We start from the raw sequence: 26,907 nt of genomic DNA, 5'->3' as shown, positions 1-26,907 counted from the left end.
AAATATACAAGGATTAGAAATTTGAGAAGGCTAAACTGTAAAGCACACAGGAAATATGGGTTCTACTGATTCCTTGACCATAAAAGGAGCAATGTCCAGGCAAAGTTATCTTCTACTTAGTAAAGTAAACTATTAAAAAAACTTGAAAGTGGAAGTTCTGGATCACAAGAACCAATAAATCTAAAGAGTATCGGTGCACTGTGTGTATAAATGTAAAAGCAGAAGGCATAAGAAGAGATAAGTGATCTGGAGTGCAGATAGATTAAATTGAAGGCATCTTCACAAAGTTAAAATAGGAAATGTACTTCACCTGCCTTCACTGTACAGTCATCACTGTGCTCTCTTGAAGATGCATTCCTCTTGAAGACTGTAAGAGCTAGCAGTTTATTAAATACACAGTTTTTCTCAGAAAAAAAGCCAAAAACCAAAACACAACAACAACACAACCAGCAAAAAAAAAAAAAAAAAAAAAAAAACAAAAAAAAAAAACAAACAAACCCAAAGAGCGAGAGAGGGGAAAATAAAAAATGTGCATAACTTAAATACAGAGGGAGAGTATGTATTACTGGTGGATGGAGAGGTTGAGGAAAGGATTATCAGAGCTGCCAGCTGGGGATGTCAACTTTTCTGAGTACACTACTGTTCTGCAAAATCTCAGCTGCCTTCCTTGAATTGATGTAAACCATATCTGAGTATTTTTGTAGTCTCTTTACCTTACCATGTTGCTCAGATCTGTAAAACTCAATCAAAGGTGAACAACCAAAAATGGGTAAATGATGCCACAAAGGATGGTATTAAGTGGTCAGCAGTAGAAGTCTAAAATAATAGAAGTTAGATAGCAGAAGGTTGCTGTATGTGTTGAACAATATGCACAGCATCTGGTTTTAGCTGTATTAAAAAAACCACAGTGCAAACCCAACAACGATAAATCCCCTACATGCAGCACCACCACCCTCTTCCCCAGCAACTCCACCTGTCAGCTACTTTAAGGTTAGGATGGTGGAAGGAGCAGAAGCAGAGGAAAAATAATACTGGTATATTGGGGTGTTATCTTCCTTACAGATTCAAATTGCCCTTTTTTTTTTTTTTGGTTTAGTTTTAATTTGCTGGGGCCTTTTAATTTTTATACTACTAACATTTCCCATTTTGGTTTCATTACCTGCAAGGTATCATTTAATTTCTGAGTTTTTCACAGGTGTAAGTACAAAATGAGCTTTGCCCTTTTCTCTTGGTTACAGATTTTATTTTAATAAACTGTATTGTTGTTTTCCTTGACAGATAAGTAGAACAACACAAAAGAGAATGTGTACTAGTGTGTTTCCTTCCAAACCTTTTAAGTTTTCAACCAGGATTTTTTTTTCAGCTTTGTCATCTCACATTAACAGCCATTTCTTGGGAACTGATGGGTCTGTGTATAGTTCAAGTCATAATTACATTTATAATTTGCATCACTGTGTCAGTGCCTGTATGCAAAACATCAAGCTTGTTTCTTTCAAATACAGGTTTGATGTATTGCTCACCTTTGTGATTGTTACAGTGTTAGACGTTAGGCGGTCTGGCTGTGATTGATATTTGATTTGATTAGTCCAATGCTCCAGGAGTAAAGTATTAATTTGTCAGTCCACAATGCTAACAGCTTTTTCCCCTATTTCTTAGGTGGATTGTGGACATGGAAGGTGCTCCAGGAACACTCTATGAAGGGGAAAAATTTCAGCTTTTATTTAAGTTTAGTAGTCGGTATCCTTTTGATTCTCCTCAGGTAACTGCTGCCTTCTTACTCTCTTACTGCTGCCTTCAGGTTACAGCTGTATGACCTGTGTTGAGTTTTGTATTATCCACATAGCCTCATGTCAGCTTCACTTACATTAATTTGTATTAAACACATTGTGCAGATGCCTTTTCTTTACAAATGATTCTGCAGTGAAGTATAGGGCTCTGATGTCTGCTTGGACAGATGGAAATAGTGTAAACTGGAGGCTTCTTTGATGTTGATATTCATGTCATGAAATGCAGGGTAAAGTAGGAAGATCCCCTTTACTGTGATGCAGGAGCCAAGTAAACAATAAACTGCCGCTTCATCCCTTCTTCCTTTCAACGTATTTTTTTCTGGTTGATTTTTAAGACTCTTGCATCTTCTCTGCTGCCATTGTTAATACAGCTGAAGAAATACTGTTCTTCTGATAGGGATTCTCGTAGATACATGATGTGCTTGAGAGACCTGCAAGTAGTGTTGTCACTGGGGTATGTGATACTGTGTGTTTTCAAGACAACCCAGGGAACTGAAGGGACAGCAGAGCTAGAGACTGTAGAATGTCCTGTGTACATCCATTCCTCCATTACCTGAGGAAAACATTTCAAAATGTGGCTGATAAGAGTAGTGGTTAGCTGTCACCCCTGCTTTTCTGGAAAAGGAGGGAGAAAAGCAAAGAGTGCCTTAGTGCTGTGCTGTCTGTTTCAGCTCAGAGTTCTAGAAATGATCTCTTCAACTTTTCTCATTGGTGTTAAAACTGAAGCATGGAGCTGTGAGAAACACTTAAACCATAACATCTTTTTAGGTACCATGATAAACACTACAATGCTGACTTTCAGTGTTCTACAGAACAAACTGGCCACCAGAACTGGTACTTCTGCACCTCATCAGGTTTGCAGGGTACTACTTACAGGTGATCCACAAGAGAGTAGCCAGTTTAATTTGGTTCCATGTTGTTTCTCTTCATTACCCAGCCTGTGTGTGTGTGGCTCTGTGCAATTTATTGTTAAGCAGCAAATTGGATCCATACATCTACACTGAATTCTATCACAAAAAAAACCAATTAAAAATTTAAATACTGGATATTGGTTTGTTTTAGATAGCTAGAACTTCAGTTTTTCAAACATCGCTGTGCAGTAGGGTCATTCTGCACTACAGACTTCTCAGTTATAATTACCTCTCCTGCAAATCTAATTACTGTGAGTTGACAGTTTTCACTCGTACTGCTTTAATTACTTGAATGTTTTCTGCCTTTAAATATATGTTGTCTGTCATAGACTGCATGCTTTTACTTACCTAGTCTGCCTAGTTCAGGTTGTCCTGTAAAAGTAGTATATTAGTTACAAGTGAAACATTACAGGATTATGAAGGTAAGCCCTTCAATGCTTAAGGAATACTAATTTAAAGACCTATTAAAGATCATTCTGCAGCCAGTTTCTCTTATGTCTTAGAACCCTGTCTGCCATTTTGCAGATAAATTAAGCTCTCTAATTTCAGTCTCATATATGATGAAGGTGTTGCTTCTTGTTGCAGTGAAGAGGTGGGTGTGTTGTGATCATGTTTATGTATTTCTATGCATACTTATATAGCTTAAGAAACAGTTAAGAAACTGTTGGATATTACAGTTATGAGTGATAGAGATTATGTTTTTATTGCATAACAGGAGTTGGAAAAGAAGTTCAGGAGTATAATACTGATATGAAGATTCCACTTTTACTCTCTTTCCATTGGTCCTGAACCGATGATGTGTTTGACAAAAATTTGATATAAGAGCAGTAGTTGTGAAAATTGCTTTTCTAGTCTTTTTTTTGGTCTGTGATAGTATCTTTTAATAGAGAGGAGTTCAGGTTCTAAATGCTTTTCTTCCATATTCTCCATGCCAAATATTTTTTTTTCTATTTGAAGTAGTGTTTTTAAAATATTTCCTATTTGGTAACATGCTTTGGTTTCACAAGTCCTTTATTTATAGTTGATAAGATGGATGAATTTTAGTTTTATTCTTCATGCTGGAACCTGGATGAGTTGTCCAGAATTTTATTTCTGTTGCGTCCAGGTTTATAGGAATAATTTGTGAATATTGTTGTGCTTCTTGGTGTATAACATTGTGGCTTATCAAATCATTAAAACCCAGTGTTTTGTCTAGACAGCTGTATTCCTTAGGACATGGAAGACTGAGGCTGCAAGATTTTGCACTGTCTTTACATTGTTAACTTTGCATTTTTCTATGCTGTATAAATATTAACAGAAAATCCCTTATATTTAACCATTTCTTTAACTCCATCTTCACTAGCTATTTAGGCTTCCATTGAGTATTTTACATTTCACTTAATTCTTTCCAAAATTGAATTAACCCAACAAGCTAAAGTGTGTTAATTAGTGTAACTGAAAATGGCAGACCTGCTTCTTAAATAAGATTATATTGTTTTCCCAAAACCAATACAGTTTTATTTAAAAGTGGGACTATAAATTAGTTATTTTTGTTCTTTTTTTTAGGTCATGTTTACTGGAGACAATATCCCTGTTCATCCTCATGTTTATAGCAATGGTCATATCTGTTTATCCATTCTAACGGAAGACTGGTCTCCAGCCCTCTCAGTGCAATCTGTTTGTCTTAGCATTATTAGCATGCTTTCCAGCTGCAAAGAAAAGGTATGGGCTTTTTTAGCACTGTTGAAGTAGAATAAGTAAAAGCTAGCAATTTTCTACTTTACAAAGTAAAATTTTCATTTCTCAAATTTTAAATTAGGCAAAACTACTGTATCTACATTTCTACTACTGAGAAAATACTAAGCTAGAATTGCAAAATAAGCAGTGCAGTCAGTACTTTGCCACTGTTTTCATGGTAACCTGCTTATATATCATTACTGGAAAAGAGTAGTGGATGGAACCCTTCCAGTTGTACTAACTGTGAAGTTCAGTCGTACTTCAGGACAATTCTTTGTAAAATTATCCTTCCTCCAAAGGCAGTGCAGAATGCCTAGTGACATGTCTTTAGTGCAGATGCTTCTAACTTTGCGTCTGTACTATTTCAGTGAGCTTGATAATTTTCATTTCAGGGAAGTGAATGGTGCTAAGCTGCTTTTTTGGCATTAATACCTTAGACCTTTTTGTAAAGAGATTGCCCTTTCACTTTTGACCATTTCTTTCGCAGAGGGCTGTCTGTGGAAGTTTGGTGTGGTCAGAGCTTGTCCCTATGTGCTATCCAAACATGCCTATTTATTTTGCACCCCAATCAGTCCTAGTCATATATGTAGTCAAAAAACCACCCCCAAATGGCTTTGTATTGTATTCTATGCTATGAGTTTTGCAAATGACAGCACTTACAAAGAAAGCTGGAGAATATATAATAATGATCAGATAAAGATACTTAAATTCATTTTTTCACCCACTCTAAGCTGAGCCTTAGGATGGAAATTTGATGTAATACATTGGAATTAGATTCCCAAAACTGCAAAGGAATTTAATTTGGGGGGGTTTTTTGAACGACTGCTGTTTCTTGTGAGTTAGTTTCTTTTGTTTGTTTGTTGGGTGGTGTTTTTTTTTTTTTTTTTTTTTTGTTTGTTTGTTTGTTTGTTTGTTTGTTTGTTTGTTTGTTTGTTTTTTTCCCCATTTTTTTCTCCCCTTAATTATCACAAACTGTTTGATATTTTTTACTATTTTATTTTCTTGGAGTATCTCAAGCGAGAATTTGTTACCTGGATCTTTAAGAGATTGTTCTTGACTGAAAAGGTCTAGTCCTGCCTGTTACCTCATTTTTGCTGCCTTCACATGGTAATCTTCCATAAGCTTATTAAATAACTCGTGTATTACAATATGAGGATTGTTTGATTATTTGTAGGTCTTTTCTTCTGTTGCAGAGGCGACCTCCAGATAACTCATTTTATGTAAGAACATGTAACAAGAATCCAAAGAAAACAAAATGGTGGTATCATGGTAAGTATCTAACTAGGGCCAGAAACTTTTAATTTCTTTCCAGGCTGAAGGTAATTAAATTGTAGGAAAGTAGGATAAATGTGTTCAAAGCATTAAACTATTTTTTTCCAATTCAAAATGTTATTTAAGTCCTGTTTCTGAGATACTCTGCTGTGATTTTTTTTTTTTTTTTCTATATCACATTTGAATAATCCCTGGGGGAAATTTAAACATTTTAAATTGTAGGATTGATTTTGAATGAAAATTCTTGCCAAATGTTTCAGTCCATGACAGGTTTTAAGTTTTGGACTGGGGAAAGTCCATGATGAAATTTTTTGCTCTAAACATCTTTTTTCTTTTTTTTTTTTTTTTTTTTTTTTGTTATTAATGCTTTAAAAACTTTTGTGTTGTTGAAAAAAATACCTATATATTTGTAAACAGCTATGTGTTTTGATAGACTTCCGCTCTTAATCAGAATTTCCAGTATGGGACAGTTGACTGACTTTAAAGGCTCCTAAAAACTAATAGTCAATAATATAGTAATAAGATTCTCCATGGACACAATAAAGAAGAAAAAAACATATTAAAGCTGCTAGTGTCTGCAGTGCTAGTGTTGTGTTGGGGTTTTTTTCTTTGGTTTTGGTTTGGGATTTGCTTTGCTTTTGCACTTCTTTTCTTTCCCCATTTTCTGTGTTTTGCCTTTATATTGTGTGGTTTCTTTCTTCTGCCTCAGCATTTGTCATCCTCCACCCAGAGCTGCAGTTGGCTGTATGTGCTTGTCTTATCCACTCCATTGGTGAGGAAAGAGAGAAGAAGAGACTAGAGATGGGCCATGCTTTGTTTCTCTCCTCTCTTGTTAGCAATGCTTTCCCTAGGAAAATTCTGAGCAAACAGTAGTTATTGAAAGCACAAGTACTTTGGGAAGGGATATGTCAGAGCAGTAATACTGTATGCTAGTGTTGTGCACAACAGTTGATTCCATCACTGCCTCTTGCTGAAAGTTCCACCATCCGACATCCTCTGTTTTTCATGGCCTCCCCTCTCCAGGATATATTCTGTCCTTGAAATGAAACTAGAGCAAATATTTTGAGGCAGTGAGAGTTCATGATTGGAGAGGCAAATTCTAAAGTCTTCACCCCTAAAATTCTTAAGATTCTTAAAAGCCCATGGATGGCCTAACAAGAAAAACTTGATAGTTTCATAATACTTGCTGAGACCTATGGAGTTTTGACATATGGTAATGTAACAGAATGAAACTGTTTATCATAATACAGTAATAGTAACTCCAAAACAAGGTGGCCTCAGGTATAGTAAGAGAAGTACTGTATGTCATGAGATTAAGGTATAACTAAGAAACTTGGGACCATCACGTGGTTGTTTTTAAAGTTGACTCCAAGAATAATAATCATATTGCACACAAGGACAGGTTTTTCATCCTCAGCAGATTATTCAGCTGTCGCTTTCTTTTCTCTTTCTGTTTTCATGCTCTTGTGATGTGTTTGATGCTTCTCCATTCCTAGTTTTGGTTTCTCTTAAATGGCTTTCAGTTTTGGGAGAGCTTTTGTTAACTTTCTATTTTCACTTGCTAATTATTTTTAAAGAGAAACAGGTAAAGTTTCATTTATTGGCTTTATCTTGTGATTAAAATACCTTCTGTCTACTTTTAATTTGCACTAGTCTCATTTTGATTTAGAATAGAAATCTATAAAAGGAGAGCAGTCTGCAGATATTACTTCTATTTCTTATTCATGAAATTCAAATTGTGTTAAACAAGCAAAACAGAAACTTAGTATGAAAAGAAATCTGAGTTTACTGATTCTGAAGTTTGCTGCATTATTATGGTTCAAAACTGTAATTGAATGGGTATTTTAGTTATTATGAAGTAACTATGCAGTGTTTTTTTCTGGAAGTCAGAAAACCTTACCCCTCCTCAAGTTAAGAGCAACATGAAAACCAAACTGAGGCTAGAGAAAGAAAATCAGTTCATGTTAAGTTCAAAATAAGTCACACTATCTTGATTACAAATTTTTTGGGCTCCTCACCACCTTAAATTCTTACATGAAAAATTAAAATATTCCTGATGTCCACTGGACAAAAATGTCATAAATGATAAGAGTGTTTTCTCGTCCAGTTTTTTGCATGTGTCATTTACTTCTTTTCTCAGTTAATTTTCTTTCTCCTATGTGGACATAGAAAAGTCTGCCAAGGCATGGTCGTTAAATTGTCAGTGTTTTCTAACCAGGTATAAAGAAATGAGATGTTACAGTAAAATGGGAAGTGTTAAAAGATGCTTCTATCATGTTTATTTTCTGCTAATGCTTCAACTGTGAAGTGTCATGTATCTAATCTTGTGTTTTAAACACATTTGGCTGGATAAGTGAGGAAAGAAAAAACAATCCCACCCAGGAAAGAAAACCAGCTGTCCAAGGGTAACTGCTGTGAGAAATTAAATGCCAGTGCTAATACTCCACAACCTGTGGAGAGAGGTGCAGAGTGGTTCTGCCACTTCTGCTCTCAGCTGCCCTTTGGACTCGTTTAGCTTTAATGTGACTCTTTAGCTCTATGTTTTAAAGAGATGAGAAGAAGTCTGTCATATATATTAATACATGCATTGAAGGAAAAATATTTTTTTTAGTATGTGCCTGGAATTTATTTACCTGGAAGTAAAATAGTCCATGATTGGGAGCTGATGTAAAGCAAACCCAGATGAGCACAGAGTGATAAAGTGGCATTTTGAGAAATACTCTGACATGTAAATATGTGTCTGCATTGAACTTAATACAGAGTTTTTAATCTGTCATATCATCCTTGCCCCAACACAGCAGCTTATTCCACAAACAGAGTTATGGGCCTTTGTTTGCTACAAAATTATATCCTCACGAGCCCTGATTGTCTGCCCTACCCAATGTCTGTTTCAACTGTACATTGACTTTCCTGCTGAATTTCAACCTGAGAGTTGCTCATGTTGTGTTAAAGGCAGAGGAGGATCCTCCAGATATGGTTTACTTGGACATCCAAACTGAAACTGGTTTCATAAAGCTGTTGACTTCCTTTGTTGTTCTCAGGAGGGAGATTTTTTTTAATGGGGTGGTGGTGGAGGGGGGCAGAGAGGAAGGGAAAGGCAATGGTGTTTGTTTTCAACCAGCACTTCCTTGCTGCCTTTGGGTTTGGAGGTTGGTTGGGTTTTGGTTTTTTCTTAAGTGGAATGTATTTTCTCTGATATTTGGCCTAAAGTTTTAGTATACCATTTAACTATCCCTTCTCTCTCTTTTGCATCCTTGTCTTTTTCTTTTACATGTACACTAGCCTACTAAAAAATTCAAGAGTTATTTTACAAGTAATAGCTTTGATATAGTATTTTCCCATGAGAATGTAGAATGTTTATGAGGGTACATTTTTTAAGTGTGGGAGGTTAACAAGTAGGTTCTTCAAAAATAATCAGGCAGACAGTAAGTTTGCTTTCTGTTAACAACTCAGTATTTACTGCTAGCAGGTGCAAATATACTGCAGGTTGATGTGTGAAGGAGAATGTTTAAAAGGGAGATCATTAATATGGAGCATAATGCAGACAAGATAGGCATAGAACATGCATTTTTATAGTGTGTTCTGTCTAATCACAACATCTAAAATTTAGTGTATGTAATTTACTTTCAGGTTTAAGATTTTAGGATTATAGTAATAGCCTATTCTTTTTTGCATAAATCTGTCAGCTATTGTTTTGTGTTGAATCTTGATAAATAAATTAATATACATATATGTATAGATTGTGTGTATATATAGCTACAAACACATAAATGTATGAAGGGTTGAGAATGCATCAGAAGCAGCTCACTCTGCCAGGTCTTATCTCTTAATATATTCCTTATAAAAGGATGTCTTAATTTGATAACTCTTGTGGATCTGCTGTACTTCAGTAGTGCAAAACGTTAAGCATATTTGATATTTCATTTTCCTGGCAAGTGGCTTTCTACATATAAAGTATGGAAATGATTGTTGTTTTAATGGAGTGTTTGCTAATGCTAATCTCTTTGGGGGTGTATGTGTATTTTGGAATTTTAATTTTTGATACTTTTTTCTCCCCAGTCTTTATTGAACAAAACAACAGAATTACTCGATCAGGGTGTTTCCTCTGCATGTTATTGTCTGCTAGGAATTGTTTCTGCCTATCGCACCTTGCTAATTTGGAATTAGAATTGCTTATATGTTTTCCATAAATGCTCTTCTTTTATTTTAAAGATGACACATGTTGATGCCACCATTTTGTGATCCTCGTAGCAGAAGATAGTCCTACTGAGAAAATGAGCACTTTGATCATTCAGTCTTTGAACTTTAACCTTTGACTGGAAGTGACCTATAGGCAATGAAGACTACTTCCTTTGACTGCATTTTTACTAGTGTGCATTCTGGGCGCATGTTGATCGCTGGTTCAGTCCATGCAACTGACATGCTTTTATTAGTCATACAGTATTAATGCAGGTGTCCAGAAATGTCAGAATAATTCCATTTTTTTTTTTATTTTAAGCTTTTGGAAGAATTCCAGGTCTTCATATATTGTGCAATAACACTGAGCTCCTTGGCGGTTTTGGTGCATCCATTGCCGGCAATGGACATTGTACCAGGGAAAGGTTTTGCTCCTGCCACAAAAAAGATTTACGCATGACAGAGTTTATGAAAGTTTTGGATATATTTGGATTATAAGCAAGGGATTGACAATTACCTTAAATCCAGCCCATTCTTTTATATTTGGATTCTATGCACTGTGACCACAAAACTAGCAGCATAAGTTAACATGCCTAGCTGAAGGACTGTAATAAGATCGTTACTTATTTATTAAATTGTTTATCTGCTGTCAAATTGTTTTGACATGGGCGGTTTTTCAAGTGACATTGGCAGAGAGGTACAATGTTATCCCTATGGTGAAATAAAACTACTTTTTGTATATAGTTATTCATATCTCTGAAGCAAAGGTATGAGTAATTTAGGGTATGAGTGATTTAAACATGAATTTATTTTGGAGATAGAGGATGGCAGTGATATAACTGAACTTGCTGCAGTCCGTAATTGGGCTTGTAATTTGTACTTTAGAGCTTTTTCCAAATAGATTGCACACTGTTATTTCCTGCTAGCCATCAGCATGAGCCCTACTGCCTACACCAATATTTCATTTATTTATGTGTTCGAAAGCAATCCATATAACATTTTTTGTTTGCATTCACTGTTTCTTTTGTGTTGTATGTCATGTTTGAATGTTACAAAACAATATTTTGATTGAAAAGCTTTGTCAGAAGATATTTTCATGTAAATTATTTCTTTATCTTGTAAACATCATCTTGTCTTTTAATCCTGTATTATAAAAAGAAAAAAAAATACATTTTTGACAGAGGCTTAAAGTTTTCACAAAAAAGTGTGGACCTTCTTATTTAAGTTTAGACTAAAGTATATTTTCTTAACTTGCTTGTCCCACGTAGCCATGCCAATTTTTTCAGGCTTTTCTTCACCAAAAGAAGGGAGAAAAGCCTAAAATCAGACATTTTTCTGTGGAGCAACATTTATTGAAATGATAGTTGTTCTCAGCACTCTGTAATATTTTGATACTGCAATTAGGTTGTCTTTTTAGGAAGCACTTTTATAAACTAAATACCTTTACACATATGCAAAATTTCTATGATTTTTTTTACTGTTGCCTTACTGTTGCACTCAAAAAAAAAATAAACTCAAGCAATTAATGCATGAATGTCTAAATCAAGTAATAGTTTGATGTAAAAACAAAAGCAAAAAAAAAATCCCTAAACCAAATCCACAATGAGTAACTACAATAAAATCAGAAAATTGGCTGAAAAGACTGATTTTTTTTTTTTAATCTGCTGTATGATAACTGATGTTTTATAGCCTTGTACATACTTCTCTGTTACCTATTGTTTAAAACACTTTAAAAAATGTATAGATGCTTAACTCAGGGTGGATAGAGTTTAGATGGATTTGCTTCAGAGAAGTATTTTGTACAGCATCAGAACTGTAGATACTGGTAGTGAAGTGAGGCTACAATATACTTCAGGAACTGCTTTTTTTTTTTTTTTTTTTTTTTTTTCCTGCTGTACTGAGAATATCTCTTGGCCTTTAAAACTCAGTGGTAAAATCTAGCTTTGGATACAAATTTGATGTGTGTATATATTTTCACAATGAGCCTTGGAAACATAAAATTAATTTTCTTTTAAGAGGCAAAAAAGAGAGTAATTTTAAACAAAAGAAATACTTATGCTCTAAACTTTCTGTTTAGCAAAATTTTATTGTGTGAGATCATCAAACTCGTTATTTTTGGAAATGGTTCATATGAAAGAGCAGTAATCTGATACTTAATCTGTATAGTCTTTTTTACTGCTCTGTATTAATTGAAACAATTGAGAAATTAGTGTATGAATGGTTCACATAATGGATCCTATCAAAATAGTCCATAGGAAAGAGACCTTAATGTGACCAAGTAATGTCTGAAGAAATGGCTTATGTACATCTCAGATTCAGTTATCTTTTCATGTAGTGGCTTGGGAAAGTACAATACATGGTTTCAGAGAAGCTTTATTACATACCATATGTGTTTTGTTGAAGATGGGTTTTGTAGTGCAAAGCATTATACATTTTATTGACCTGTGCTATCACATGGACTATAGTGAAGTTAAATAACCAAATTTATGCTGCTCTTTAATAAATCTCCACCCCCTACAATATACTTAGATCAAGAAAATGCAAGGTAGATTAGAAGAGAATGTACCTCAGGTCTTACAGTTTACAGTAGAAATGCCTCATTGGTTCTCTTGTAGATCTATGGCCCTATATAGAGAGGGCCAAGACAAAACTTATGTACCACTCAAGCCCTCAAAATAATGCAACTATTCTGACAATGCTATGATGTCCTGAAAAAGGGCTTGAATTAGATGGAGATGGTGCCATCCTTTCCCAGGGATGACCCTGTGTATGTAACTTTCTTTCACTTGGAATTTCTCACATGGAATGGTTACAGAATTGGCTTGAAAGTATCTTGCTTTTATTTTGTGTCAATATTCATGTTGTTGAACACTTTGTTTTGTGTTTAGTGTCTTTATACTATAACACAATAAATTCTTGTTTTAAAATAGATTACTACCCTTGAATGGAAATACGTGTGGACCTTTTCATGGTGGAGTGCAGAAGCACAGTTCCTTACATTCAGCCACTCTTAAGACAAAGCTGCCAGTGATTTTAAAATGTTGTGATGCGTACCAGAGGAGGAATTTGCATAATAGGTGTTTCCTCATTCTCCAGAGGATATCTGTTGTAACAGTTGAAAGAATTAATTTAAAAAAAAAATCACTAAGATGTAATGCTTTCATTTCTCACAGATGAGCAAATAGTTCTTTATCATGGGTTTGGTTGTTGTTTGGGGTTTTTTTTGCCATTTTACAAGCACTTAAGATAGTTAATGAGAAGTTTGAGATGCAGGATTCTTTTTTGCCTGCGGTGGTTGGAAGAGTTTCTATTATTTTGTCAGCATTCATGGGGACTGCTTAATCAAATCTCTGCCTCATACCAATAACTGCTTTGAGTTTTGTACAATGTTTTTTTCCAAGAGATGTCTTCTGCTTTGTAAAAGACAAGGCACTGCATACCCGAAATATGTATTTTTATAAAATATTAAGTTTTAAAAATTCATATCTTTTCTATTGTGAAGATTATTCTAAATGTTTGATTTTTTTTATTTACTGCCTTTTTTTTGGAAGTCTGACAAAAGCCTAAGATGTGAACTGTATTTAAAAGTATGGTTTAAAGAGTCTGTATTTAAAAGTATGGTTTAAGGAGACCATAAAGTTTCCAGGTCAGTAATTAATAATGTTTTAAAAAGAGAGGGAGGAAAACCCTAAGTAAATCTTAATTAAATTAAAACATTTGAAAAAATGCAGCTATAGAGTTTTAAGGTTTGGAGGAAGTCAGTCAGTTTTTGCCTCCTCTGGTAGAACAATTGAGCATTATGTTGTGTTTGCATGCTCACAAATCCTGATCATTCTAAAGAATAGGTTTAAATTATTTTTTAAAAAAACTAGTTACTTTAAATCCGTATCACACAGTCCAGTTTGGATTTGCTCTAATACACAGTGGTATGTGAATAGTTGAGTGTTGAAATGAGTGAAAGGAATTAAGCTGTCCTAGTGATAGTCCATCTTCAGCTGCAGTCACACAGCAGCATGGGAAGAGAGACTATATTTGGTTCATGTGCCAGGTACTTGTTAACCTGTTGTTTCTAGGACTAATACTAAATTTCCAAACCTCCTGGCTTTAAAATACCTTTATAAAATTGGAAGAGTAGAAATATCATGAGCCTCCTTTTACTATAAAATATAATTCAGAAATAGAAATTTGAAAATAATTAGTCTCTGGTTTTATTTCATTTTACTGATAATATCAGTGCAGAAGATCTGTTCACTCTCCATTTCTTGCAGATTTTATGTACTTCTTAAAATGCTGTTAAAGGAATTTCTTTCAGCTAATTCAATGTAGCAAATTCTCTTTGGAGCTACATAAAGTGATTTTTTTTTTATTACAAAATAAGTATTTCAGTAACTTTGTAGTTCCAAAGTAATTTCTGTCCTGAAGTATGTAGGCAGAACTATATAGATTTCATTCAGATAATTATTTTGTATTTAAAAACCAAAAATAAAATGCAAAATCAATTGACTGTGCAGTGTATATAAATCTAGAGATTGAATTTATAAGCCTGTGTCCATAGTTTCTAATATAATACTTCATAGGAGCTTTAATGTGTGATTCAGTGTTGTAGGTTAGATTGTATTTAACTCCTTCTACTTTACATACATGCTATGTGCAGTGCAACTTTGTCTTTTGAAGTGATGTTTTTCTCTTGACTTCTGCTGGTGAAGGAGCAGCTTACAAGAGACTCTTCTGAATAGGAATCCAGTGAAGAACTGAAAACCATAATGATGGCCTCAAAGAAAGATGTTACAATCTGAAATCCTGTAACGCTGACCACAGTTCTTCCCTCATGCTGGCCTGTTTTTTGTTATTTAAAATCTCCATGATAAGACCTTAAAACTTTTGTCCTGCCTTCATCAGCTGGGGAACCTGTGTTCTTCAAGCCCTTCAAAGTGCTTTGTGCCAAGTAGGTCAAGATTGAATCTGTTCAGATGAACATTCTGGGCCCTTTCTCTTCCCAGAGACTGGGAAGAGAAATCATTGACTACAATGTTATCTGGATGCTGCTAATGCAGTTCTCCGGGGCATTTAATCCTTAAAGATAAAATCAAGCATGGTTTCTGCTATTACCAGAGAAAGAGGAATTTATATCCTTCCTTTCTAGTCTGATTTACATTCCTACCTTGCATCTAACTTTATTCTTGCGTCTGCACTGAGATGATTTAACATGGTGAACCAGTAGGAAACTGACTTAAGAAAAGATGAAAATCTGTCTACTCAATTAGCAAATTAGATTAGCTTGCTGCATAAGCAATAGTTTAAGAGCTAGTGCAAGAAATAGAAAGCTTTGTGTAGGTGTGGTTTGGATCGTGGGGGCTAAAACATGATTTGTATCTTTACAACTCTCTGCATAACGAAAAATATTAGCAGCCTTGTGTTACGCAAACACTGAGTTATGTGCTATGACATGCTTGAGAGCTGGAGGTCTGGGCTGCCTGTAAAATGATAGGGACTCTCCTATCTTTTTAAACTGTTTTCCAGTAAAAAAAAAAATCTGAAGTTGTTCCAAAACCTTGAAGTGGTCTGTTACATCTCCGTTTAGATGCCTTGAGTTTTAGCGCTCAGGGACATGTTGGGTTTTGGTGGGTATTTTTCTGTGTGGGTTTTTAAAGGTTTGTTTGTTTTTTTTCCTTTTTTTTTTTTTTTTTTTTTTTTTTTTTTTTTTTTTTTTTTTTTTTTTAATGTAGCAAGCCTGTAGTCATTGTTTTGTGAGGATATTTTTAGTTAACTTTTTATCAGATCAATGTTGTCAAACTTCAATCAATTACAGTTACAGATGCAGTGGAACTGTTCAGAAAATGCCAGTTATTTTCCAGAAGGAAGGCAATAATGTTACAAATCAAATGTTCTTGAGATTAGATAAAAAGCCACATGTGTTTACAGTCATCTAACACAGAAAACATGTGTCCCAAGTCTCAGAGGTTTCATTTGTCTATTGTATACTTCAAGAACAGGGCTCTTGCACTCTGGTAGGAGGTTTTCAAGACAAAACTACGCTGGTTGCCACCTCATCCCTTCCTCTGAAGGTCTTGTTCAAGGAATGGGTGAAACCTGGTGGGTTTGATCTGTATTTGTTTGTACTGGGTCAGTGAAGAGTGTGTGACAGCTGTTACTCTGACTGGTGATGAAGTGTGAATAGCTCTTGAGTCTCTCATTCTCTAAACTGTCCATATGTCTGCAGAAAACATTGTTAGCTATGTTTCACATGCACAGAATAAAGTACATTTTATTTACTTGGTGTAGACGATTTATTGAAGATCAGAACTCTGGAAGATGCAGTATAGAATGTATATATAACTAAGTAAATAAGTGACAAAGATAAGTCATCAAATCTCTAGATGACTTAGAGTATATCAAGCCTAAAGTCTTGATTTGCGTAAGGTTTTAAATTTGTAGGGCTTGATGTGAGGGGAGAAATTGGGGGCATCATCCTTCACTGGTATCCTCTGTATCACACCTGGTTTTGGACTTTAACTCTTTTAATCTCTTAGGTATCTGTGTGTTGTCATCTGTCCCAAGCAGTAACTACTGTCTTAAGTGTTGTGCTGGAGTAACAGGTGACTTCATGTTCCTTAAATAATAATAATAATACAGACAGTCCTGAATTGGGAATGGCTTTCCAAATGCTTCTTCAAACTCATTGTGACCAACAAAATGAGGATACCACATGGAGATAGGGTGGGAGGGAGAACAGTCAGTTCTTAAAGTTTGAAGTTTGATAGCATCCTGAAGATTCTCTAAAAATCAGTGTCTGGTGGCATGGTGGTTTGGGTTTCTGTGGTTTTGGGTTTGGTTTTTTGGTTGGTTTTGTTTTAGTGGGGTTTTTTTTTGTTTGTTTGTTTGTTTGTTTGGGTTTTTTTTTTTTTTTTTTTTTTTTTTTTTTTTTTTTTTTAAGAGGACATCAGTAATTGCACCAATCTATAATTCTTACATTACAAAGTTCTTCAAAACTGCAAAAGGGCAAATGCAGTTCAACTATGGTCATGATGCCACTGAAGAATCAAGGTCCTGTATGGCAACCAGTAGCAGTTTGTTGAAATGTGCTTTATTAAGGAAAAGAGAATAGGTAGCTCTCTCCATAAACTGAGGTAATAAGTTTCTTTTGGCTTTGCAATAGTTTTACCAGAAACCCTAATAAACAGTGAAGTAGATTTCATACTGTACCTGACAAGATTTTGAAGGCTTGCGAGTGGAAAATAGACTGGATACAATAGTTTGCTGTGTGTTTTGTAATTCTGAACATTTCTTCTGTTAGCTTCCTTTCTTTAGTCTGTAGGGATAGACTAAATCATAACTAGGCACTACTTATGTCATACTGATATCTTAGGTACTATTGGGTAATGCTCTGTAGAAAAGCCTGTAACTTTTCCCTAAAAGCTTCTCTGGATTGTTGTTACACTCAGTTAAATACATCATCTACTTCTGTATGTTGCCCATCAGGTACTTTGTAACATGGAGGAGTAATTTCTGTGCAACACTTTGAAAGTGAACATTATAAAGGCTTACCATTTGGATATTGGTATAAATTGTTATTTCATCCAAAAGGCAAGTTTTCTTACATTGGTAACTGTAGCATGCAATATAGTAAAGCTTAAGTCTTCCAGATTGACTTTTGAAATATAAATCCATCTGAACTTTTTATTCAGTATTGGATGTATCTGGGTAAGTATAACAAGAATTGTCTTGTGCCAGTCAGCTCAGTCTGGAGCATCCCTGCTCACCAAGTTTAAGGTCTCAAGGTTTTCTTTGGAGTAAACCAAAGATCTGATTAGAAAATTTGTGGTGATCTCTGCATAAGGTGATTCCATACTGTTTTATGGTAAGGTGGTTTTTTGTGTATTTCAAGGCAACTATTAATGTACTGGTGCTTGATTTTGAAAAACGGGTCCTGTCACTATTGAGAGTTTGTCACATGGTAAAGCATTTACTTAATTCTTTCTTTCTTATATTTGCAAAGAGGCAAATGGCAGAATTTGGCCTCTGGAAAGGAATCCTCCTGCATGGTTTGCACTAGAATGCTTCTGTCATAGAGTTTATTTCTTGGGTTTGGTCTCAGTGGTAGTTACATGTGTAGGTACATACTAAATGTTTGTACTAATCTTGCTTTGGCCGTGCATTAATTGAGTTTATTTTAGTGTATATCAGTCTTTATATGTTTTACCTTACTTTATATAGTATCAAACACCTTATTAATTGCAGCGTTTCATTTAAAAGAGCAAGATTCCATCAACATTTACATTTTCGTTCTTTATGGATTTTTTTAAAGCGAAAGTACTACATTAAAAATGTTGATAAAAGGAAGTGAGAAATTGCCAGCTTTTGTCTGGATGTTAAAACTTACAAATTCTTACAAAATACTCCTTTCAAATTTAGATTTTTAAATCTAAGGGGATTTTTTTGCTGCTGACTTTGTTTTTCTTTTTTTTAAACACATTCTTGTACTGACATTAAATTTACCTGACACAGATACAGAAATCAAAGGACACAACTAGTCCAAAGAATTCAACTAGTAGAAAGATACTTCCTATTCTACATAGTTCATTTGCTTCTCATCCATCTCTGTTAAGGTACACTGCTAACTACCTTATATTGCAGGACAGTGGAACAATTCTGCAACAAGTTGAAAAGGACCTGTATTTCTACCATTTTGTAGAAGTAAAAAAAAAAAAATATGGAAAACCCCCCACAAAAACAAACAAACCAACAAAAAACCCTTAAGGATTTATACAGTAAATTACACCTGTATTAAACCAGTAATTTCTTAAATTATTATCCTTATTATCCTCTTGGAAGAAGGACTGCCTTAGACTTGTGTGCAGCCAGACTGCAAGAGCAGTAAAGAGAAATTGTCTGTACCCAGCATTCATACAGAAAAAAGGGTTCCCCCTCTCCAAGCCCCAGAAAAAGAAATGTTCAGAAGTTACCAGTACTGGAAACATGACTCAGTACACAACATAAAAGGCTTATCGTGGTCAATAGGAACAGTAATAAAGCATTGCCTACATGTGCTTCTAAGTATGGAATCTCATTAATGGAAACACTAAAAGCAAGGGCAACTGGCAGTATTGTCACTCAAATGATGTTTATTTTTAGAAGATTACCAATGCTTCTAATCTGCTGTTAGTACTATCTCTTGCCAGCACACACAAGCTTCATTCTCAGTTTGCCCAATTTTTTAAGTGACAGCTCTTAGAGCAACAAGATTCCTGTTACTTCTAGGGACTGTAACAAAACACAGCTTCAAAACAGGTGGAGTGTAATTGAGTAAGAAGCAGGCATTACATTAGCTGAAAATACAGACTCCATACATGTTACACCTACCTCAAATGTAATTGAAGTTCTCAGTTACACCTACAAAATACAAGAAGTTTGCTGTGTATTAGGCATGTTATGGCAACAAATGCTGTGACTTTCTCAGAGGAGGGCAATGAACAAATAGTATAACAATGTATTTGAGTGAGACAAATCATATCAATACTAGATGAAGCTGGTTAAAGTTGTTTGGCTTCACATCAGTTTACAGTCTTGCCAAAATTAGGACCCCCCCCCTCTTAGTAAAGATTTTTTGAGTCTGATGACAAAATTATAAATACTGGCTGTAATGAGGCACAAACATTGTCATGTACATAAAGTGATAAAAATAGCTGGACTAAATTCTCTTGCTATATGGAGGTGTAGTACAGTAGACAGATTTGTAGCAGTTCTAACTTTGTAATTTTTTTTTTTTTTAAATGAGCAGTCAGTGCAACATTCTCCCATTAATGATATATGATAAAACCATCCCACCTTATCCTCCGTCACCAAATCATCAGTTTGCCATTATGTCTGAACTGTGCCAGGACAACGGGATTTTGTTGGGTGGTTTTGTTTTATTTTGCTTTGTTTTTAAATCTGGAAAATACATAGGGCATTTGAGAAGTTTCCATTTTCATAATAGGTGATGAACTTGTATGAAGTATCTGTGCATATACATACACAAAGTTTATGCAGTAACTATACATATTAACTAGATAGGCATAAATGTGCAACATCACATTTTCTGTAGTTGTAAGAAGGTGAGATGGCTGTACGGAAAGCTTTTACATTACTTTGTGCCAAAAATAAATGGAAAATTATGGAAATAGCGGTCACAAATTAAATGTGCAAATTAAAACTAGGGACTTGTGGCTATCTTTTGTGCAGTTTTGGATACATGAATTATGATAATGAGTGAAGTTTTCTGAATGTGCAGTACAACTTCTAATACTTACTTAAAGTAATTTGCCAGTATAATTTTAAACTTTCACTAGCATTATTTGAAGGGTAAAGCATTTATTTACACATGGCTTTACTATTCCCAGCACTGATGTATGAAAGCAATGGCAGCAAGTGATTGCTGGGAAATACAATGCTACCAGCAAAGCGACCTAAATTTGAGGCAGTGGGTCAATTAATAAAGAAACAGCATTGATACCTTAATGACAGGAGACCTAGATGAAGGCTGGTAATTGCAAAATCAGCACATCTTTTTGGTTGGGTTCACTTTGTGTTCTAAAAAAATTATACTTGTTAAAGGAGATGAGGACCTAGAGGTTTCTCAATGTCCTTGTACCAACAATGATGGAATTCAATATATGCTGAGAAGTGCAAGTTCTAGTTCACTTAATTTAGATTCTTGAAGTGATTGTGTGATTCACCTGGTTTAGGGAACTCACATTTTAGACATGAATCATCAAAGACAGTATGTAAGCAAGAGTTGTTAAAATTCATTGCTTATGAGTCCTCATTGGAGCATAAAGAGTAAATGCTTTCCATTAGCTGAGAAAACTCTTCTCAGTATTTACTTGTAGTTTGCTTTGTCTTGGTTTGTTCATGCCTCTCATTCCATGTACTACCTAGTGTTAGATTGGTTTAGTCATTTGTCTGTCATGCATTGTAGTTAAAAATCTGCTTTTATAGTCACAGTTCTGCACCTGTAATTGGGGAGAGCAGTGGTTGGACTAGAGTTAGGCTCATTAATAATACTGGGTTTTAATCAAGTATAATCCCAAACTTCTGGGTTTTGCTTTTAATGATTGGAAAAATATTATTAAAAAATTAAGTGACCCATTCTTCTGCTACTAAGCTATTAGAAGCTTTTATTCAGTTGAATGACTGACTAATGCAAATAAGGCATTATTCACTTTTTATTGGTATTTTATGAGCACTCTATTAGCTTCATTATGCTTTCAAATTTAGTATCAAATACCATCCAAGTTCTTTAATAAATAAATAGTACAGCTGCAAAGAAACTTTATAAAACTGAAACAGAATTCTGGAAAAGGCTGTAAAATGTCATGGAAATTTTCAAAAGGAAAGCAAGCAACCTCCTAGCTCAAAAGTCAGATCCAGCTTTAAAGTTGGTCCTGTTTTGAGGAGGGAGGGAGGGTGGTGGAGCAGACCTTCAGAACTCCTTTCCAATCAGTTCTGCAAATCTCTTACTTTTTGACTACATCATTGGGCATTTTCTTTGGGGATTTTTTTGTTTGGTTTGGTTGGTTACACCGAAGTGTATCGAGGGGTGAGAACTCATTTCTTGATGATTTCTTTTAAAACTACACTTCTTACAATAAAATGTATTAGTAAAAATTAGAATATTATGATTTTTTGCAAATCAGTGTGAAAGTGCTGATTTATTTTTTTCTGAATCTGAGGTTAAAAATAACAAGGCCAAGTATCTTCAAGTGTCCTGCACCTGTACAGACCAAATAGAATAACTCTATCCTTTTCCCCACTTAGATATTTATGCATGCATTTAGGCATTAATGTGGTTTTTTGTTATTTTCAAACTGCCTACTGAATTAATCACTCCTATTAACAACTTGCATACTGAAACTGGATTGTTGGGCAAGTCATGACACTCTTGTTATTTAATAATGGGGTGGAGTGAAAGAGTATATACAAACTATGCATCTTGTTTTCAAAACCTAAGAAATTTTTAGGTTGTATTAAACTGCTTTTACTGGAGATACTGACCAGCCTTTATCCCGTATCTCAGCAGCAGCAGGAAAAACACCCTGAAGCATAAGGGTGCAGTAAATCTAAAGAAGTGACTAGTTAATACAATATAGTTGTTCATATATGTAAAACTCTAGTCATATAGGAAACATTAAAAAAGAAAAATACACACATGGACTTAAAATTATTATAAAATATATTAACTTTTGCTTTATAAAATATGTATATATACATATGGTAAGTTTTGGGATAAAATCTGCTCTTTTGTATTCCATTTTCTTCCAGCTACATTCCGTTTGCACCACAAAATATATATCAAGATGCAAGACTTCTGAGTTGATACATGTGTCTCAAGATATGTTTTTAAATTAAGGTTTTAGCTGTTTAATAATAGCAATGCTATAAAAATATTAGGTGTTGAAATAATAGCACAGATTGGAGATTTTAGAGGCTTGTTGGAATTACATCTATCTATTACAGAAAGTTCACAAAATACCCCTCGTAATCTGGATGTGTGCAATTGGATGCACCAATGCTAAGTATGTGCTACACTGTTGTTGAATTGTTCTTCAAACTACTAATAATAAGTAAAGCACAAATGACATGACATAAAATTATGAAGAAAAAAAAAAAAAACAAGAAAAAAATCCAAAAAACCCCCCACACTTTCTATGGATAGCACCATCATGATTCAGCATCTGAATGAACTTGACCCATGGAAAACTTTGTAGTAGCCTAATGAAAAGTACTTGCATTATTATCAATTGCTACATTGTATCAGAAGACTACAAAAGAAATTGTATTATACTGTGTATTTCTGTTCTCAGTTCTTAAATTAAATTAAGGGGTAAGGAATCTCAGAATCAGAAAACAAAACAATGGAGGAATGAGAAGGGGAGGATTATACCACTGCTGAATACAGGGTATGTATAAAACTCTCACAGCAAATGCTGAGTTCCCAACATGTGTTTAAACAAGTTGTAAATGTCATATTAGTGTTCTGTTAGTATGAATAAAATCTTGCCATCACTTAGATACTCACAGTGCAGCTCTGCCACTAGGTGTCATGATGTGTATTTGGTGTGTAAATTATCTACAATATGCAAGCTTACTACCAAAATTCACCTGGGGTCTGTGCTTTTAGAATGTTCCTCCACCATGCTTAGGAATCCTGACAGGCTACTTTTTTTTAAATTTTTTTTTCCTCAGTACTGATAGTCCTTTTGGTATCAAGTAATAATTAAAAAAAAAACCAACCCAACTCATATAATAGCAGATACTGCAGGCAATACAAACTAGATTCATTCTGATCCTGACATATCTTTTTGTTTTTTTAAAAAATTACATTTGCTATGATTAATGTTATAATTCTCATACTTATTATTAAAACTTAGTTGTGTAGCAAAAAGATATAGATCTTTGCCCCTTCAAAAAAATTAGTTTTTCTTTCTGAGCTTGAGGAATTTTGTTACTGCAGTCTTGCAAATCAGTTAGGCAGATGATTGCTTCAAGTTCTGATGCTTATACCTGGCTTTTGCATAGACTTAAAAATTCTTGGTTTATTTTACTTGAGCCAATCAAGAAAACAGATTTTTACAAAGTAAGTTAGACTGTGGATTATACTCAGAAATCTTTTATTAATGAACAATAAACTTTTGATTACTTTGAGGTAAAGATTTGAATGTTATCTTTTTCATGCTAAAGATGGTTAGAATTTTTTTTTATTTCTCCTCCTTTTATTCGTCTATTAATTTTTAATTTAAAAAAAGAAACACTTTAGCCTTTAATCTCCATTTTACATAAGTGTTTTTTTGTTGTTTCTGCCTTTTTTATTTTTAATTTTTCTGTCTAGTTCTACCTTCTGTAAGGGATGTGCAAACCTGAAACATGTCAACAAGATAAATAAATATCTTTACGGCGGCAAAGGCACAGAAACAGCAATTTATCCCAGGGCTTGGTGTAGCTGAGCCATGGCACTGTGTAAGGAGAGGAGGGTTTGTGTCCACCTGCGGAAAGAAGGAGGAGGTTCCAGTGATGCTCCGTGGAATCTCCATGGATGAATCTCCACAGCTGCACTCCCTGGCCCTCCTTCCTGCAACCTTCCTCCAGGCAGCGCATCAGTTATCTGCCCTAATTCTAGACAGAAGAAAATTTTAACATAAACCATGTCTATGAGTTTTTAGCTTTCCCCGAAAACAGCTCTCTCGGAGGGAAAGGTGAGAGGGGAAGCACGTTGGAGAGTTGGTGGTCCAAGCTGGAGTGACACGAGTAACACCAGAGAGGGGAAAGATAATCAAGCCTCTTCTCTGGTGTGCTGTGCTGGCTGCCTCCTTCTCCCTGCATTTCTGCCAGCCCTTATTTTCTTTCTCCTCGCCTCAAGTCTCCCGGCCCGCCGCCCGCTGCTCTCCGGGCGCACAGGGAGCGGTGCAGGCGGCGGGAGCGGCCGGGAGGGGGCAGCGCGCACCCGCCAGGCCGATCTCAGCCGCGCTCACGGGCCGGCCCCGCACCCGCGCCGCTCTCTCCGGGCCGGGGCTCCTTCCTCCGCGGTGCCGAGGCCAGGCCTTGTGTCGCAGGCCTGTCTCGGCCCCGGCGCGGCGGGGGAAGGTGACCGCGGGTGCCGGGCCCGCCGGGGCCGGGGGCGGGCGGAGGGCGCAGGGCCGGGCGCCGCCGCTGGGGGCGCTGCGGGCCGGGCCGGGCCGGGCCGGGCGCGGACGGGGCCATTCTGGCGGCGGGCGCGGGGGGAGCGCGGCGCCGGCGGCGCTCGGGGAGGCTCCGGGGGCGGCGGGCGCGGCGGGGGCGGCGGCGGGGGGGCGGAGGGAGGCGCGGGGGGCGAGGCCCGGCGCGGGGGCGGCGGGGCGGGGCGGCGGCGCCGGCGGGAGGGCGGGGGGGGCGCAGTGGTTGGGGCCGGCGGCGGCCGCCGCGGCGGCGGGGTCAGTTCTCTTTAGTGTTTGCCGATGTTGGAGGCGTCTCCAAAGTGTCCCCGGGAAGCAGGTAACCGGGAGGGAGGGAAGGGGGCGGCTTCGGCCGCGACGTGCCAGTCTCCGTGCCGGCTCCCCGCTCCTCCCGCCGCCACGGTGGCTCCCGGGCGAGGGCTCCGCCGGCCCCCGGCGTCCCCCGCCTCCCCGGGGCCGTGCGGGCGCTGCTGCGCCACGGCTCTGCCGCCGGCCCGCTCCGCTCTGCTCCTCTCCTCTCCGCTCCGCTCCTCTGGGGCGGGGGCGCGGCGCCGACCCACCATCGCCCCGGGGCCGCCGCCAGCCGCCCGCCCGCCCGCCCGCCGAGGGGCGCCGGGGGCGAGCGGGGACACAGGTGGGCAGCGCCGCCGCCCCGGGCCGCGGGAAGCCCCTCTGGATCCCCCGCGGCTCCCGCAGACGGGTCCCGCTGCCCGCGGCGGTGGCTGCGCCAGGGCCGGGCCGCGGCCGGGCCGTGCGGCGGGGCCGAGCTCGGCCGGGCCTGCCTGCCCCGCTCCCTCCCCGGGAAGGAGTTCTGTGCCACCCCAACTCGCTCCTGGTCCCGTGTCCCGCCCGGCCCTGTGGCGCTGCGGGTCCCGGGGGTGTGCAGTGGCCGCCCTGCCGCCGGCGGGGCGAGGGGCGCCCGGCACCGCTGGCCCGGCCAGACCCGGCTGGACCTCACGGCTCGGCCGCCGGGCGCCTGTGCGGGTGTGTTACTCTGCCCCCTCTCTGTGCTCCTCTTGTGGTGCCCCCAAACTTGGGACAGGGCCCCGAACTTTGCCATCGGTGCCGGGCTCTCCCCCTCCCAAAATGGATGTCGGCATCTCCTCCAGCCATGGGCAGCGGGAGCCGTTACCGGCTCGGCCCCGCACCAGGGTTGGGGGCCAACGTTGAGGTGGGACCGACCCAGAGAGACGCTGCTGTAAAGTTGCCTGGTCCAGGCTGCTCGTGGGATGGGTGGCATTTTCCCAGTGTTCAGGTGTCTGGTGGGAAAAAGTTCATCTTGGCTGCGGCCAGGCCTGGAAGTCACAGCCATGCCCTCCTGGGGAAGTGTGGGCTGGCTGGGCTTAGCTCTGAGGGAATCCTGCATAAAGCTGTTTGCCTTGTAGTGCTCACGGTCCCACCTGACAAGTCAGTGATACCCAAGCAGAATATTTCCCTGAAGCGTATCTGGCTGGTGTTGCCTTACGGCCAGCAGGCTGTTTCTGTGAATACTAAGACGTAAGCTTCTCAAGCCATGTTTGGAATGCTCCCAGTGCAACTACCGTGGCACTAAGAAAAAAAGTTTATGCTGTACAAAACAGTAGATAAAGTGCTGCTGTTGTAGCCCCTCTCTTTGCATGCAATGCTGTCTTGAGCAGTACTGAGGGATGTGTGTGAGTAACCTCAGTGTTGCAAGGCACAAGGAGAAGGCTGTTTGTTCTGCCATGGCTCGGGGTGCTTGGACTGTGCTCCTGTCAGGGAGCACACATTGCTGTATCTCATGCTTACCATGGCATCCAGCTGCACAGGAGTAAGGTGTTCCTGGGTTGTGTGGTAATTCCAGGTTAGCAGTCCACACCAGTGAAGTAATACTAGTGCATTTAAGCCATTTGCCAACTACAAGGAGGTTCTGTATCGGCTTTGTTGTGACATTGCTGCTTATATAAACAGTGCCAGGCTGACAGATTTCTGAATGAAATCTTTCTTTTTTTTCTAGAAAGTCACAGCAGTGTAAGATTTTCAGTACTGATTTCCAGCTGCTGAACCTTGGTTTTGACCTAGAAAAACCCAGAGAGAGAGACAGAGATTTCTGCTCCTGCCAGTCTTTGCGAAGATTCCTATTGCTGCCAGCTAGGAACAGGATTGAGGCTGCCTGCTTGTTTGTAGTTTTCGAGGGGAAGGGACAGTTCAGATTTTCTTTTCTTTACAGAACAACTTTTCAGCCATGTTCTTCAGCTTGGGTTTTGCTTAGGCTGCTCAGCCTGGAGGCCAAAGTCTTTATGTATCTTTTTGCCAGCTCAGCCTTGTTCCCCAAGAATTACATCAAAATAATAATAAAGTTGACTAACCTTAAATTCTGATTTAAGATATTAGATTGTA

At 37.9% G+C, this 26,907-nt stretch overlaps 2 protein-coding genes across 6 annotated transcripts in view; both read left to right on the top strand.

The window, feature by feature from the left end:
- Window positions 1-22,227, top strand: part of UBE2W (ubiquitin conjugating enzyme E2 W) — a 42,150-nt gene extending 19,923 nt beyond the window's left edge. Inside the window, exons 3-6 of one of the 4 annotated variants that reach the window (XM_083861308.1) lie at window positions 1,657-1,759; window positions 4,244-4,399; window positions 5,608-5,683; window positions 22,163-22,227. In XM_083861308.1, coding sequence (XP_083717434.1) covers window positions 1,657-1,759; window positions 4,244-4,399; window positions 5,608-5,683; window positions 22,163-22,212 — 385 coding nt within the window. In that variant the 3' untranslated portion in view covers window positions 22,213-22,227. Of the gene's footprint in view, window positions 1-1,656; window positions 1,760-4,243; window positions 4,400-5,588; window positions 5,684-6,395; window positions 9,870-9,898; window positions 16,135-22,162 lie in introns of those variants that run through there. The other 3 variants (XM_083861309.1, XM_083861307.1, XM_083861310.1) reach the window with 3 other exon arrangements.
- Window positions 22,228-24,757: 2,530 nt separating this feature from the next.
- Window positions 24,758-26,907, top strand: part of STAU2 (staufen double-stranded RNA binding protein 2) — a 167,106-nt gene continuing 164,956 nt past the window's right edge. For both annotated transcript variants that reach the window (XM_083861260.1, XM_083861259.1), the window contains exon 1: window positions 24,758-24,868. The gene's annotated coding sequence lies outside the window, so the exon portion shown is untranslated. The remainder of the gene's footprint in view (window positions 24,869-26,907) is intronic.

This window comes from Zosterops lateralis, assembly GCF_965231275.1.
Source record: "Zosterops lateralis genome assembly, chromosome: 1".
NCBI classification, from domain to species: Eukaryota; Metazoa; Chordata; class Aves; order Passeriformes; family Zosteropidae; genus Zosterops; species Zosterops lateralis.
The sequence above is the reverse complement of the archived record's forward strand: the minus strand, read 5'-3'. Positions and strand labels throughout refer to the sequence as shown.